At 35.6% G+C, this 17438-nt stretch overlaps 1 protein-coding gene across 2 annotated transcripts in view; it reads right to left on the minus strand.

Annotated features, from left to right (window-relative positions):
- The window catches only part of rk (G-protein coupled receptor rickets), a 579587-nt gene that overhangs the window by 121855 nt on the left and 440294 nt on the right, over positions 1 to 17438 (minus strand). For both annotated transcript variants that reach the window (XM_069841552.1, XM_069841553.1), the window contains one exon: positions 13402 to 13473. In XM_069841552.1, coding sequence (XP_069697653.1) covers positions 13402 to 13473 — 72 coding nt within the window. The remainder of the gene's footprint in view (positions 1 to 13401; positions 13474 to 17438) is intronic.

The raw sequence follows: 17438 nt of genomic DNA on the forward strand, positions 1-17438 counted from the left end.
AACGAATGTCTAACGCTAGGCTTATACATTTCGAGGATTTATCGCTCGCGACAATTTTACCCATCATGCATGTGCGCTACCTATCGGATTATGCTATGAACTACATGGCGCTCGAGCGACAACGTCCGATGCAGACCTCTGTACTGAACATTTTTAGGGCGGTATTTACTTAATACAAATCAGAAACAGTCCCTGTATTCACAAAATATGATTACTTAAAGACTTATAATATTCCACATTTATGCAACAATCGGTCCTCTATTGCGTACTAAAAGATTCCGGTGCTCACCGCTAGGAGCGCTGCTTTACAGTATTGTTGCCATTACATTTTGAATGCCCTAGTAGATGTTTATTTTTGTCATAAATTTTGTTACGGATGCAAATACTGTCATTCTTTGTCTTTATTTCTTACTATCCAACTACGAATTATTAAAATTTGTACCAGATTTCCAAACTTATTTAACAAATTGTGTTTAGTGACAATATAATTTTGGATTTAGAAGACAAACATCAATAGAGAATGCGGCTTTTAGATTGGTGTATGAAGTACTGAAGTCTTTCAATCCGAAATTATAGTTTAGACTTTAGAGGAATATTTTGCGATTTGACTGAAGTATTCACGGTATAGATTGTAATATATTGATAAGCAAATTAAAATTGTATGATATTAAAGTGAAGTTCATCCTCTGACTGAGGTCTGGCTGATATGTACATTTATTATCAGGAGTACATCTCACTTGACGATATGGTTTGTATGCATCTGAAGTCTGATTAGTGTAATATGTAGCTAGTCAGCAATGTATGAATTGGAGGGGGGAAAGGAACTGGCCACTCTACCCCATTATCTTCTGGCTTAATTGCCTCATAAGTGGTGCCCTCTTAGTATCACTTGTGAGGTTCAGATCTGTCTTCGGGCAGTTGACTAAACAACAACAAAGTGAAGTCCTTAGGCTATCAAATAGAAAACAAAATGTAAAAATAACTATTAGAAATAATCACCAATTCAAAAATTAAAAAATTTAGAAATATTAAACATGGAGTTCCCCGGGGACCAATTTAGGTGCGTTATTTTTCATAGTTAATATTAATGATTTGGCCGAGACCAGAAATCACTTATTCCAGGTAATCTCATTTGCATATAAGTGTAACTATCTCATTTAAACACTGTAATGACTTTATACACACTCATAATCCGGTTGTTCTGTACGCTTGTGAAACTTCGACTCTCACTTTGAGAGAGGAATAGAGGTTAAGTATATCTGAGAATAAGGTGCTTAGGAAAATATTTGGGGCTAAGAGGGATGAAGTTACAGGAAAATGGAGAAAGTTACATAACGTAGAACTGCACGCATTGTATTCTTCACCTGACATAATTAGGAACATTAAATCCATACGTTTGAGATGGGCAGGGCATGTAGCACTTATGGGTGAATCCAGAAATGCATATAGAGTGTTAGTGGGAGGACTGAGGGGAAAAAGACTTTTGGGAAGGCCGAGACGTAGATGGGAGGATAATATTAAAATTGATTTGAGGGCGATGGAATATGATGGTAGGGACTGGATTAATCTTGCTCAAGATAGGGACCGATGGCAGGCTTATGTGAGGATGGCAGTGAACCTCCGAGTTCCTTAAAAGCCATGAGTAAGTAGGTAATACACACTTCTAATACAGTGTTAAATGTAATGAATAATGGTTTAGTGCAAGTAAACTAGCACTCAATGTTGATAAAACCAGTGTAGTCAAATTTAATACACATAACAGTGTTTAGTTTTCCTTCAATATTAGATAAAATGAAACTTATCTCAAGCAATCTACAAACACAATGTTTCATGGTTTGGAATGAACTAATTTCTTTAACTTGAAAATACGCATAGAATTGTATATTACTCATACATTCAACTTTGCCTGTTATGCATTAAGATCCTTATGTTTCACTGGCGATATAAACAGGAGTAAAATGTTAACTTTGCATACTTTCATTCTATAATTTCTTTTAGTTGATTATTTAAAACGCTGTACCAACTACTTGGATATTTGTTGTCGGTGAGATTGGTGAAAGCGAGATGGTATTTGGCGAGATGAGACTGAGGATTCGCCATAGGTTACCTGACATTCGCCTTACGGTTGGGGAAAATCTTGGAAGAAACCAAACCAGGTAATCAGCCCAAGCGGGAATCGAACCCGCGTCCGAGCGCAACTCTGGGTTGGCAGGCAAGCGCCTTACATCTGAGTTCCGCCGGTGGTGTCACTCTATAACAAAATATGGATTAATATTCTGGGGAAACTCGTCTGAAGTAAAACCCTACTTTTGGTTTACAAAAGAAAGACAGGTGTGCATAAAACGACGTCCTGTAAAAATATTTTCCAAGATATACAGCTGTCAAAAGAAAAAGTGACCGCTCTCTAGAAGCTAAGTTACCTTGGGGTATTTTCGCTACGATTCGGAGAGAGGCGATGTTACGTGTTGTTGGATCACATGGTCTGATATATACAGTTATAATTGAAGTATTATGCATGTTACTATTGTGGTGTAGTGGTAGTGTTCCGGGCTGGTATTCATTAGGTCGTGCGTTCGACCACAACCTAGTGCCTTTTACGTTTTTTTTTTTTTTGTTTTTTAAGAGAGAGCGAAAATATAATTGGTCCTGTCTCTTTTATGGCTGTTTTAGTAATTAATATCAGGTTCATAAAATATGTATTAAGCTATGCCATGACTTTATCATTATTTATTATGACATTATGGCTGCAAATGGAAAGAAACAAGATTTTATTCTCAAGAAACATATCTTTCGTGGCATAAACAAAACAGAAAGCCACGATTCAATATTTAGCCCATCTTCCTACCATCTCGATCACATCTTGCAGTCGAGTGAGCATGGAATCGACTAGTCTTTTCAAATAGCAATGCAAATGCAATAGCAGTAGTATAAGCAGTGGCAGTAGCAATATAATTAGTATTAGCAATGGCAGCATAGTAGCAGTGACAGTAGTAGTAGGAGTGGCAGTTGTAGTATTATTAGTAGTAGTATGACTGGCAGTGGTATTAGAAACAGTAGTAGTAATAGCAGTGGTAGTGGTAGAAGTGTTAATAACAACAATAGCAGTAGTGGCAGTAGCAGTAGTATTAGTAACAACATTTTTTGTACTATTGTCAATGGCAGTAGAAGTAATAGTGGTAGCAGTGAGAGCAGTGGCAGTATAATTAGTAGTAGTAATAGTAGTAGCTGTGACTGCAGCAGTAGTACAGGGACATCACTTTATTTTTACTAACATTTTTAACATTATCCTGGCTATACTCGGAAACACTGTTACCCCCCTTCCATTACAGGAGTTGGGAGTTGCTAGTGCAATATGTAAACAAATCATTTTACTAGCTATAGGAGGAGAGAAAAGTAGTGTATCCATTTATGTTGCAGGGAAATATAGTATTACGATTTTCAGTTTGGTCATTACTTTACAGTATTTTATCAAAAAACAGTAGAATAGTAACAATTTTTTTTTCACAAACTCAAGTCTTCAGGCGGTTATATATATATTATGTAATGTCTACTTTATTCAGCATATTACTTACTAACCTAATTTATTCCTGAGAATTTTGTGAGCACTTCCGTAAGAAACCCCAATTTCTACAGCTAACTTCTTGACTGACTTATTAGGACCTCGCTGCATCCTTTCTCTAGTATCTTCTACAGCATCTTCTGTCACCTTTGTTGGCCATCTTACACTTATCTTCCTTTCTGTTGCTCTAAATTTATCTACCAGATTAATGACATGTCTACGAAAATATTCCGTAATGATATAATCAGGAAATTGTGAAAAAAACTGTTGTTCACATTCGGTTACATTGTAATTGCAGTTTCCATCATCGTCCTTTATACCTACAAACAGTAAAACAAAACTCTTGTTTAAATAATGCTGTTAAGTGCCGTACCATATTATAGGGTGCCGTACTTTCGGTAACTCTAATCTTCACTTGTGCTCAGTCCACACAGATAAATCCAGTTATGCTACACACCATACTTGTGTGAAAATAAACTTCAATAATATAAGCTCTTTCTTCTATAGAAAACGCAACATATTTCTGAAACACACTGTACTCTGTACTGTTGCTAGCATCAGCGGCGTAAGTTTGTGTGACTGACGTTAGCAAGGACATTAGTGAAAGGGGAGGGAGTCAAGTACAGTTAGAAATGCAGGTCAATAAAAATTGAAGTAAAAATAAAATGATGTCCCTGTAGTTACAGTGGCAGTAGTAGTGGCAGCAGTAACAGTAGCCTAGTATAAGTACTAGAAGTAGCGACAGTATTAGTGGTATTATCAGTGGCTGGTAGTAGTAGTGACAGAAGTGGTAGTGCATTATTTGATTCAAAAAGTTCTCGAAATTTGTGATCAGTACAAAACTAAGCTATTTTCCCTTCATTTACACAATATTTCCTTCAAAATGGTTCCCTTCCGCAGTGACACACTTCTGCCAACACGTGTTAAATGTGCTGAAGCATTCCTGGAAACAATTTTTCGAAATAGCTCTCAGCGCTGTCGTAGCATTTACAGAGGAAGAAGTTAGACGGTGAAAGATATGGAAAATATGGAGGATTCTGCAAAGCCGTCACATTGTGCCTGGCAAGGTATTTCAGTACCAAGACTGACCGATGTGCAGGTGCATTATCATGCCAGACAAACCAATTATTGTTCTGTGCCCATTTTTCCGGACGCTTCCTTCTCAGTGCATTCCTGAGGCGACGAAGGATGTCTACGCACATTTCTTTGTTTACAGCAGTGTTCCACAACCGGTGTGCCGCGGCACATTGGTGTGCCTCCACAACGTGAAAGGTGTGACGAGAATTTTACCTATTATTGTAAGAAATTAATAAAATTAATTAAAATTAAATTCCTCTCTCTGCTGACACAATTAACCTCCCAGTTAGTGACATGTCCAGTGATATCGAAGACATTATGAAGGATAAAATAAAGAGCAGTCAGAAGTTCTCACTTCAGATCGACGAGTCCACCGATATTAGCGGTCAAGCACAACTTCTTTCCTACATTCGGTACATTGACAGGGATGTAATTGCAATTTTTTTGTGCAAACTGCCCGAACAAGCAACCGGTGAAGGAATGTTTCGTACAACTAATGAAAATGTAGTCCGTAATGAATTAACATGGGAGAATTGCATTAGTGTTTTAGAGATGGAGCCGCTTCTATGACAGGCCGAGTGAAAGAATTCATGGTCAGGGCGACCATTGTCTCATTCACCGCGAAGCCATTGTTTTGCCATCTACTCTGAAAATTTTGATGAACGAAGTAGTGAAAGTCGTGAACTTCATCAAATCTCGGTCCCTAAATATGCTGCTTTTTTCTGTTTTGTGTCAGAAAATGGGATCAGAGCAAACTACATTCCTCCTACATAAGAACATTCAAATTAGAACTTCTCGAAGTGCTTTTGGAAACATTTTGGTTGTCAATAAGGACTGAATACCCGGCTATCTCTGAGATGATAGTTAATATGTTATTGGCATTTTAAACTACATAATATAATATGCGTGAACTGGGCTTCTCGACGTTAACCGAAATTAAAACACTGAAGAGGGGAAGACTCAAATCCATCGATGAAGAAATTAGGCTTGCACCGTCGACGATTCCGGATCAACCACTGGTCCACACCTGTGGAGTAACGGCTAGTACGTCTGGCCGCGAAACCAGGTGGCCCGGGTTCGATTCCCGGTTGGGGCAAGTTACCTGGTTGAGGTTTTTTCTGGGGTTTTCCCTCAGCCCAATATGAGCAAATGCTGGATAACTTTCGGTGCTGGACCCCGGACTCATTTCACCGGCATTATCACCTTCATCTCATTCAGACGCTAAATAACCTAAGCTGTTGATAAAGCGCCGTAAAATAACCTAGTAAAATAAATAAAAAAAATCAACCACCTGTGTGCTGCTAAGCAAGCCCAAGTATCACAGTGAAATTATGAGTAGAGTTATTTACTTTAATATTAGTAAAAGAAACGTGTATTTTCTACGGTGAATTAAAGTTCATAAATTGTTAATAAATGCAAGAGTCGATTTTTGTTTGATAATAATAATAATAATAATAATAATAATAATAGTAAACTTGATTACATTACGTAATTATATTAGGAGAGTCACATCATATATTTTTTAAGGAATTAACATTTTGGTGTGCCGTGTTGAGTCTAGGTCTATCTAGGGTGTGTCGTGAGTAGGAAAAGGTTGCGGAACACTGGTTTACAGTACGACCTCTTGGAATAAATAATTCATGGTGGATAAGTCAAAGCGTCAAAGAAAACTTCCAGCATAACTTTATCGCTCGAATTATCCTTAGGAAATTTTTGTTTCGAGAAGACGTTTTGGTTTTCCATTCACTTGACTGACGTTTAGGCACCGTGTCTTGCAGATAGAATCAAGTTTCATCTTCAGTGATTATGTTGTTAAAAATCGCCATTTTGATCAGCCATACTGATTAGGTCCCTAAGCAAGGGCCATTCGTGTTCCTTTCTCTTCAGGAGTCAACATTTTCGGGACCAATTTTTGACAAATGTGATGCATGTTCAAATTTTTGTGAAGTATTTTTTTAACATTTCCAAAGAAAATTCCAGCCTCTGCTGATGTGTCTTTAATAGTATTTCGTCGGTCATCCCTAATGACATCTCGCACACGTCGAATATTTGCTTCATTCATTGCAGTTGAAGGTAGACCGGAGCGCTGATCGTCTTTGATACTCATACTGCCTTCAGAAAAACGTTTATGCCACGCACAGACGTGCGTTTTTTTGCATTGCTGCTTCACCATAAGCTTCTTCAAGCATTCTTACTGTCTCTGAAAGAGATTTGTGCGAAAAGAAAACCCTCAAAATTTTATATTTGCGCGTTGCTCTATATCCACATTCTGAAATGCGACGAACGAAATATATCACACAAACAAAAACCGCCAGTTGCCAAATAACAGCAGCAATGACTATGATCACGAAACTTCTGCGGAAGTGAAGTCATGCATGATGCCAACACCAGAAACAGAAATATACCACATAACATTATTCATTTCAGCGAAAAAAAATATATTTCGATTTTTTTTAACAGAGTATGTATAAGTGATATTATTATTATTATTATTATTATTATTATTATTATTATTATTATTATTATTATTATTATAAATATCTAGATATAGTTGCAAATACAAAAGCAGTACAGTTTAATGGGTTGCTCATCTGATAAGTGCTCCAAGACAAAGGAAAGTAATTAGGAAAGACAAGGGAAAAAATCGCCGGAAAGAGATCATGAGAAAGACTTCGTATATTTATATTTACTATTGCAAGTCGCCACGGTGGTCTAGTAACTACAGCGCTGGACTTTTAATCCTGTTCACTCGGGTTCGATCCCCAGCATACCCTCGAATTATAATTTGTGTTGAGCAAGCCCGTGGTCCAAATAACACAGGGGTTTTATCTGGGAACTCCGGTTCCCCTGTGGCAACCCAACAAAATATTCATCATTTCATCTCATCTCATTGTGAATTTAACGTAGACCTGTCTCCTATGGCGCACCCTTGACAATGATTCTGATGGTAAAATTGTCTATACAACTGACTTCATATGAGTGAATGACGAACAGTCAAGTCATTATTACCCATCATCAGTAAAAAAAATATATTTAATATTGCAAAATTAGGGTAACTGAATATTCTCTTGCAAACTCTGTTGCCATATTCTCACTACTTGTTAATACACAGAATTGAAACATACTTGAGTCCTACCTGGCCATGTTGACAGTTAATTTAACAGAAATTTCGAGCTTGAAGTGTTCCAGCCAAGATCACAGTTTAACGTTGCCTAGGAATTGTCAACAATGACATAGTGGACCCTTATCCTACCACGTCATCTCCAAGGATGCATTTTATGTGGACCCATGGCATATATGTACATAGATGGACCCATATCCTACTAATGCCGAACACTTAAAATATGCCGTAATTACATGTTTCAATAATTAAAAAGATAATAAATGATATTTACAATTGAAGGCCTGTTTGGATTATTGAGGTAAAATGCAATTTAACAGTTTTAAACCACTGAATAGTTTTAAACATACAACGTATATATGGGTTCATACTATGGCAATGGCTAAAATTGAGGTAGGTCTATGTAAAATCACTTCATTTTAAGTAGTTTTGAAAAGATATATACCATAGGATTACATGTTCTAGAATTCCTTGTGTTTGAAAATTCTACGTAAACATTATATTTTGTGTTGAAGATAGCTTCGACGTCCTAGTAACGTGAGAAAGTCTTGAAAAATTAAGTTCTATTTGAAGTTTAAATTTGATATGATGTACCTTTATGCCGAAAAGACTTAAATCTTCCTTACATATTACATTATCGAAAGAAGGATAGCGAAGACTGGAATGTTACTCACGTACTACGTACTGAGGGTTTCAGCTTTACAGAAGGTTGTCTTCATATATGGGTTCTTGACTGTTCGTCATTGTGTAGACTAAAGAATCCAGATATAAAACAATTCAAGTGAAGGCATCATGAGATAAGAGCTCCACAGGAATGGAAAATTAGGAAAGTCACAGGAGAAAAATCTCTGAGAAAAAGACCACTGAGAAGACCGTGTATGAGATATTTAGGCTTCATACGAAAACATTCGAAAAGTACAGGCATTATTGATTGGGAAAGTGTTTGTTTGGATGAAGTATTATGACACAATATTGTTTGTCCTACAGCGAAAAATCTTCATGAATTGTAAAGCTGATCATGATGACCATTATGATGAAGATGATGGTAATGGTAATGGCGATAATTATGAAGATGATGACTATAATGACGATAATAATAATAATAATAATAATAATAATAATAATAATAATGAATGAATAGTAGTAGTAGTATTAGTAGTAGTAGTAGTAGTAGTAGTAGTAGTAGTAGTAGTAGTAGTATTAATAGTAGTAGTAGTAGTAGTAGTGGCAGTAGAAATGGTATTCCTAATAATATTGCTGTAGTAATATTGACAGTAGAAATGGTATTTCTAGTAATATTACTATAGTAGTATTGACAGTATAAATGGTATTTCTAGTAATATTACTGTAGTAGTATTGGAAGTAGAAATGGTATTCCAAGTAATATTACTATAGTAGTATTGACAGTATAAATGGTATTTCTAGTAATATTACTATAGTAGTATTGACAGTATAAATGGTATTTCTAGTAATATTACTGTAGTAGTATTGGAAGTAGAAATGGTATTACCAGTTAATATTACTGTAGTAGTATTGGCAGTAGAAATGGTATTCCTAGTAATATTACTATAGTAGAATAGGCAGTAGAAATGGTATACTTAGTAATATTACTGTAGTAGTATTGGCAGTAGAAATGGCATTTCTAGTAATATTAATGTAGTAGTATTGGCAGTAGGAATGGTGTACCTAGTAATATTACTGTAGTAGTATTGTCAGTACTTCTTTTTGCCTTTTGTAGATTTATTCAGTAATTATTAGACATCGGATTTTTAGGCACTAAAAATTGCAGTTTTAGGCGCCTAAAATAAGCTCAAAATTTGTAAAATTAGGCTCTATTTTAATGAAAATAGGCATTTTAGGCATCATACTTATTTCTTTCACTGAAATTTTTAGTTATACACTAAAATACGCACAAAAAAGTATGTTTAAACATTAAAAAAAGAATACTATATTATATTTATAAACAGAGCTGCACAAATTTATATATTGAAACTAATGAAATAATGATTATTGATATCAAGATTACTCATTTTAAGTTATTGAAATTCAGTTCCATGCTCAGACTTTATTATAATTATCTGCACAGTACACCACCAGAATTTTTTCTAAATTCTCCACAGTTAACCTTTGCCTTTTGTCACTGAGAATCATTTTGAAAGCAGAAAAACTTCTTTCAACCGAAACTGATGTGAGGGGCGCAAATTTTAAATTAGGTACAATAGAAACATCAATATTTACTGGAACATTTACACTTTCCCCCGATATCACTCTTGATACTTTTTCCAACAATGAAAATCCTACATTCTTATTTAATGCGTTGTCCCACTTATTTTTAACTTTTTTCCCAGTTTCGCCCAGTTGCTATTTGGCTACAAAGAGATTGTTTTTCACGTTCTAATTGTTCAATGCTTGCAGGTATGAAAGAAAAGTTTGATGTTATGTAGGCAATATCGTTTTTCACTCGTGAGTCATTCAGACAATCTTTCACTGCTTTCACACACGCTGCACTATCAGTTTCAGGTAATTTATCAATAACTGTGACCACTTCTTTAAAATACTTAGAATAATACACCACTGACTGAATCCAGGTTCCCCATCGTGTAACAACCGGCTGAGGTGGGAGTGGGATATCTGGAAAGTTCTCTCTGAATATTGAAATCCTGGATGGGGCTTTACAAAAACATTTTTTTGTGTTAGAAATAAACGAATTGACAAGAGGAAATTCATTCCGGATTGTTTCAGAAACCCTGTGAAGGCCATGCGCTAGACAGGTTACATGCGTGAGGTTAGGATAAAATGTTTTCAGAAGTGGAGCTGCAGCAACCATGTATGAGGCAGCATCAGTACAAAACAACAGAACTTTAGAATCGTCTATATTACCTGAGTATAAAGACTGTAGGCCTTTATTTACAAAATAAGCAATGGCTTGGCTATTCACTTTCGAAAGTTCCTTAACACATACGAGGTGTGGAATCGAAGGTCCATCAGGACTAAGTTTTCCTACTACCATATTTGCTATATACCTATTCATAGGATCTGAGGTTTCATCCACAGAGACCCATATGTAAGAATCACCTATATCCTCCCGAATGGAAGCTAAAGTTTCATTGTATATTCTGTCTAAGTAATTTTTTCTTAGGGTCGACTCAGATGGGATATTTTGTTTGCAGTATTTTTGTAAAAACTGTCTTAAAACCGGATTTTCAATTGCATTCCAGGGAATGTTAGCAGCAACAAACGCTCTGGTTAAATCAGCATAGAAATTGCTGCTGAGATTGGATGAAGTAGGCTGTGTTAGTAAAGTTTGTTGCAGTTGATTTTTCTGCTGAGCTTTAGCCTTATGAGCCGCTCCTTGCACATGCTGCTTTAGACAGGTGGCACTTCGTTTCTTGCGAAATCTAAAAATGTAAAGTAAACTGAATTAAAATAAAATCCTAATTGTTGTATTGCCGCATTTCTATCACAAAGTTAGTGGGTTCGAACAATCAACATTTTAATGACCTGCAAATACTTTAACTATCGGAGTTTAAAAGGTTAAAGTGTAGTGGTCTTAAAAAGAATTATACCTCAGGATAGCTCAGTCAATGTATAAATATTATAGGCCTACTCATTAAAATTAATAGAATTTATATATTTCAACTATTGTTACATACCTGTTTGCTACAAATCTTGCAGAATATTATTTTTCCATCATAAGTGAATTCTGAATATTCTGTTAGCCATTGCCGGATCAATGTAGATTTTGCACTTATATTTTTCGGCATTATCGCGTTAAACTTCACAGGAAAACGTCCTACCGCTCAAAACTTCTCAACACAAATAAGGTGAGGGAAAGAGCAACTGTTAACGAGCATTCAAATGAACCGTTGTTATTGAGATTCAATTGGACAAAAATACAAAGTTCCACTTATTGTTGCATTTCCTGGTAGTGTTAACACTAGGAGGGCCATTCTTTTAAATATTTTGTAGCGGTTTACCCTAATAATTCGCAGTTTTACGACTTTTCATAAATATTTCAAAAACACTCTTTCTCCAAAAATTGTGATTTTATGACACTCTGAAGGGCAGTATAACTAATCGGTTTCAGACCGAAAACAGTCATTTTTATAGTATAGTATATCTCTGAATCGGTAGCAGCACATGTTGTGATTGTTGCCTGCTTCAAAACTAAGGTTGGTTCTTTGTCGGCATTTATGCCTCCAAACATGTTAAATTCGGTGAAATCTATTGCGAGTGTCGTGAGATTCAAAACATTTTGTTTCCTTTATCAATGGTTTCATGGCCGGTGTGAAGCAAACTTTCCACTTTTTAAATGCCTTAAATTTCGCAGTGAAAGCATGTATAAATTATAAAAAGTAAGAGTAAAATGCGAAACTTTACAGTGAGTTAGGCATTTTTAGGCGAATATTAACAAATTAGGCTCTAATAACCGTTTTAGGGCATTTTAGGGCACTATAAAACTCTTTGAATACCTTTCAATTTCCATGAAACACAAATATTAACAATTATTTTTACTTTTCTCCTAAAGAAACAAAATAGGCATTTGCCCTAGAATCCGATGTCTGGTAATTATATATCAGTGGTCGTCAGCACTCGCTGAAATGTGCAATGGGTACGCGGTGCCGTCTCGTGCGCGCCGTCGTGCAACAGGGAGAGATAGAGAGCATACCCGCTACCAGCTACGAGAGCACTATAGTGCACTGTGTTTTCAGCGGGTAAGAGAGGCTAGCCCAGCGTGCTCTGTGCTGACGACCCCTGTTATATATATAAATGCATTACACTATCAGAATTTTGCCTTAAATAAACAGTGGTGCACGAGTCTTTTGACCGTACGTGCTTTTCTCAACCGGTCCTACTTTGTAAGTTTCTCCCTCCTCACCTAAGATTAAAATCAAACCACCCTCCATAAAAGACACAAATTAATATGCAAGTGGTACATACAAATCACATTATATCATAAATCCTAACTTCACTTAACGACAAACATAAAATTGTTAGTATTACGAATGATAGTATTAGTATTAATAGCAGAGGCAGTAGTATTATTTCTTTTCATGGTGCTCTGAAGTGAACTGCAAAGGTTATTCAGGTCTGATATTCATTGTGGGTGAGAAATACTTACAATTTTGCCTGGTGTCTTATTGCCTGAGTCTAAACACGAAATCCGAAGCTTTACTTTCCTACGGAAGAAGCCATGCCAAGGATTATATCACTCTTTAAATTCTATCACTCTCGGCCGAGTTCGAATTCAAGAATGTCATACCTAACGGCTAGCATGTCATTATAAAGCCGCCAATGATGTCACCTTCTCCTACCATAGGATGATCTGTGGCATTTGGTGACCATGACAGACCTGCCTGAGGCATGTACTATGCACTCTGTAACTTCGAGACTTAAAGTGATCAGTAGAATCCTGGAGATTATTTGCATAAAGGATAAACCATTAAAGATCTGCATGCAGAAGTTCTTTCTTCCGCCCCTTTCGTACATGCACACATGCACTAGATAGACTTTCAGGTAATGGAGCGCCAGCGAGACGAAATCGGACAGCCAACGTATGGAATAAGGAAACAGCCGTATCTTATAGGATGAAGATTAAGTTGAGAGGAAGAACGATACGGATGAACGTGGGTTGCATACTTACAAGCCTCTGACCGAGCTCAGGTTGATGAAAGCGTCATCGTCGATACTGCTGATCTGGTTCCTCTTGAGCAACCTGCAACATAAACCCACATCACGTCACAGGCTTCTTCCAGAGTCCTCAAATCCCTAAGCTACAAGCTAAAGCACGAGTCTTTAGTATTCATAACCATGTCGCATTATGTAGGTATTTGTAACGTCCCAGACGTGTGTAGTGAAGAGGAAAGCAGCTTCGAGGGGAGGGGTTTTGGAAACTTCAAAACATGTTGTACTAGATGACGCATGAAAGACAGTGGAGTGGAAATTCGGCGTGGGGGGTTCGCCGTGTTTACGAACAACGCTATTATTTCTGCTGTCACTGAGCCTTCAGTTAGCTGCTTACCCACCTGACAGCATCAGACGTCGATTACAGGTTAATCGCGAAGCGTGGTGGCTGCAATTACATTATCTAGCTTTCAAGGGTTTACACACCCATGTGGAGGATTAGTAAAAAGCTATTTATTCGCAATATGTGGCAAACAGTTTTTTTATACCTATATGAACTAGAGTACAGTGTAAATCTTGAATTTTTAGTGATATATGCTGATGGTACTTCTTTCATCATCACGGCCAAAATAGCCGATGAATTCAATAATAAAATTACTAGTATTGTTACTAAATTCAAATAAAACATAAATCTAATCGACATGAATATCGTACTCGAAGACAAAAGTCTACTTTCCCATTAACTGAGCCTAAATGTCAAACAAGTGCAGCTCTTAAACACGGTGCTAGTTCGGCCCAAGACTTTATAATAACATTACAAACCATTTTCCAAATTTGAAATATTTTTAAATTGAAGCTTTTAAAAAATAAATTTATGAAATTATTCATGATATATAATATTCATAAATGTGTGTATTTTTTACCTTTTATTTCTGTAGACTATATTCATGTTTTATTTAATATCATTGGCTTCTGTCCGATTGTCAATTTATATTAAATGTGTTTTTTCTCTCTTTTTCCCTTTCTTCCTTTTTTTTTTTGCTCTAGTGTGTTATTTATTGGTTTGAATCAAGTTAATTACTGTATTTAGTAAACTGTCATTATAAATTTTATGTTATATTATTGGCTAAGACCACACCGTACACGAGCCTGGCTCTTACGGTAGTGTCTAGAAACATTTTTGTTTTATAATTTTAATTTGTACTCACTAGCTAGCTAGTTAAAATAAATAAAATAGATAAATAAATATGATATGCTGCTATGATAAAACAATCTGCAAATTTCTTAATAGAAATATAAATGTACATACCACCTAATTTTCGATTTGACAGCTATGTTCTTCATGTAATTGTGCAATTCTACTACGTTTTTAGGTATTGTGATACTGTGATCTTATATAATCTAGTGAAAATCATGACGAATAATAAAATTACGGTGTTGCCACCATAAAAACTGGGCGAATCTCTCTGTTCCCTGCAGCAAACAGCATTTAGATAAATTTATATTTCGTTATTGAGTTATAAAACATTCTTATCGGTAGTGTTCGTCTCGGGCATCGTGTATTATTATTATTATTATTATTATTATTATTATTATTATTATTATTATTATTATTGTGGATATTTTATATCAGCGACGTTTCGAGAATAGGCCTACTTGAAGTAATAGAACCCTATTACACAACAAATGGGGTTTATTTAACACGATTAAGCAATAGTATTTACAAGAAATTAGTCTACATTTAATTGTAAATGAAATTATTAAAGAAACTGTATCGCGAAGATGACAAATAGTTTCTCATTATACGCTTTACAAGCTTCGCAATAATTCAGTTCCGTTATTATGTTGCAAATTCCATTACTGTTTACAGTTTATATTCTTGCAATATCATTCAATGCACATAGCTAAATGAAATCATTTAATATGCGTGCAAGTAAAAATATGACCTTGTCTCTGAGGGCCTGCGATAGCGTCGCAGTTAAGGCGTAACGCTGCAAGCCGGAAGATCGCGCGTTCGATTCCCGATGGGGTCATGAATTTTCCTCATTGACCTAATGTTATGGACCGCACTATGTACCCCATGTAACAAAATTAGTATTACCAGGGTTTTTCCTCTTGGACAAAGGCTACCAAGGTGGGAGCATTAACATCCAGTCTTTCCGGGCTTATTGTAGGATAGATTTACTTCTTTTCTTCCCTGGATCGTTTATTAAATTGCCGATTTATAATTCCAAATTAAGATATTTCAATTCATTTAGTCTATATTAGTACAGTGTACGGTTTACGCGCATATGTATAACTAATCATCAACTTTCAGACAAGTGTTAAGCCATGTGGCCAGTTAACGGTCTCGATCCATCTCTCTGCAATCCACAAATTCAACCATTTTTAACGGGTGTGCCGCGAGAAAATGAAAATAGTAAAGTTTGTTGTAGCAAAAATTGAAAAGAAAAAGTTAAAAGAGTAGTAAAAAAGTGAGTTCACAAGAGTCAACTTTCAGCGAACACGGCACAAGTTAACATTCACTGAACACAGTGTTAGCACAGTCTAATACCTACAGTCAAGAAGCTTGGGATGATTTTTTGCAATTCTCGCGATAGTTGCTAGCCGCTTGGAGCGCTGTGAGTACTAGGAACAATAGACTGTGCCACAGTCATCGTGATCTAATACAGGCCTTAAGGCAGACCATGTAACTCGCTTAACCCGATCACGAAGGGCGGCGTTTTAACCATATAAATTAGTTGGAATGCATAAACAGTAACATATGTTTCTCTAAAATGTAGTGTAATTCCATTAATAAAATTATGATTATGCGACACTTCAGGCAATTCACTTGCGAGTTAAGGTGTAATATTATTTATGGTGTGAAAATTACGTTGGTCGTATGTGCAATACCTGCCTTTATTTCGATTAAATATTGCGAAATTCTTGTACATTCATTTATGCACGATTCAATAATTTTCAGTTGCACCGCACGGATATTTAGACATGCTGAAATTATAGGTTATGTTTACTGTACCAGTTGCCCCTTTCTGTCTAAATTTAGTGATCTCCAATACCTTGCAATTCATATGGAAATTATAGGTTGTGTTTACTATATTTCACTTATATTTCTAAATTCACAATTATCTTAATATATAAAATTGAATGAATGAATGAATGAATGAATGAATGAATGAATGAATGAATGAATGTATGAATGTATGAATGTATGTATGTATGTATGTATGTATGTATGTATGTATGTATGTATGTATGTATGTATGTATGTATGTATGTATGTATGTATGTTCTCTAGGCCTATACAAATCTACACGCTTTGACCGATATGTGCCAAAGTTTGCACATTTAACCTCATAACCAGGAGAAGAACATAGACTACATTAAAATTGTGCAAATGGAAGTTAAATTAATTAAAATTATAAAAAATAAAAATAAATAGATCAGATATTCATGTATAATATTAAAATGCAAAATCTTCTACAGTCAATTGTTTTTTTATTATTGTCTGTTGTATTCAACATCGACTTTCACGAGGCCATGGAAATTTTAACACGAAATTAAATTACATTGTTGTTACAGATCATGAAGGCTAAAACTAGATAATTCATGCAATAAGTATCTTTACGCAGTCCAGGATCGTATTATGAATTCCTGGATGCAGTTTTGTAGGTAGTGAGCAAACTGATTTATACAACTGAATTCTAGAATTCCTTGAAACTACAAGGTTTGCTACCACATCATTTACTTAATATTGAATAACCAATAGTACTATTGCGACATATAGACCCACCAAAATTATGCACGAATAAGAATTAGTGTGAAAAAGTCATACGAAACGTAATAGAATTGGCAATATTAACTGCAAAAATAAAAGGAGATGTTTTTATTCCACGTATTGCTAGGATACTCATTCAATTTTAAGCAACTGCAATTTCAGTGCCACTAGCACTTGTAATGGCTATATTAAAATGAAGCTCAAGGACATTACCTTAAAAACTGCGTGTTTTTCACATCCTCAACTGTATTTTATACAAAGAAATGAAAAAAAAAAAA

This window comes from Periplaneta americana, chromosome 12, assembly GCF_040183065.1.
Source record: "Periplaneta americana isolate PAMFEO1 chromosome 12, P.americana_PAMFEO1_priV1, whole genome shotgun sequence".
NCBI classification, from domain to species: domain Eukaryota; kingdom Metazoa; phylum Arthropoda; class Insecta; order Blattodea; family Blattidae; genus Periplaneta; species Periplaneta americana.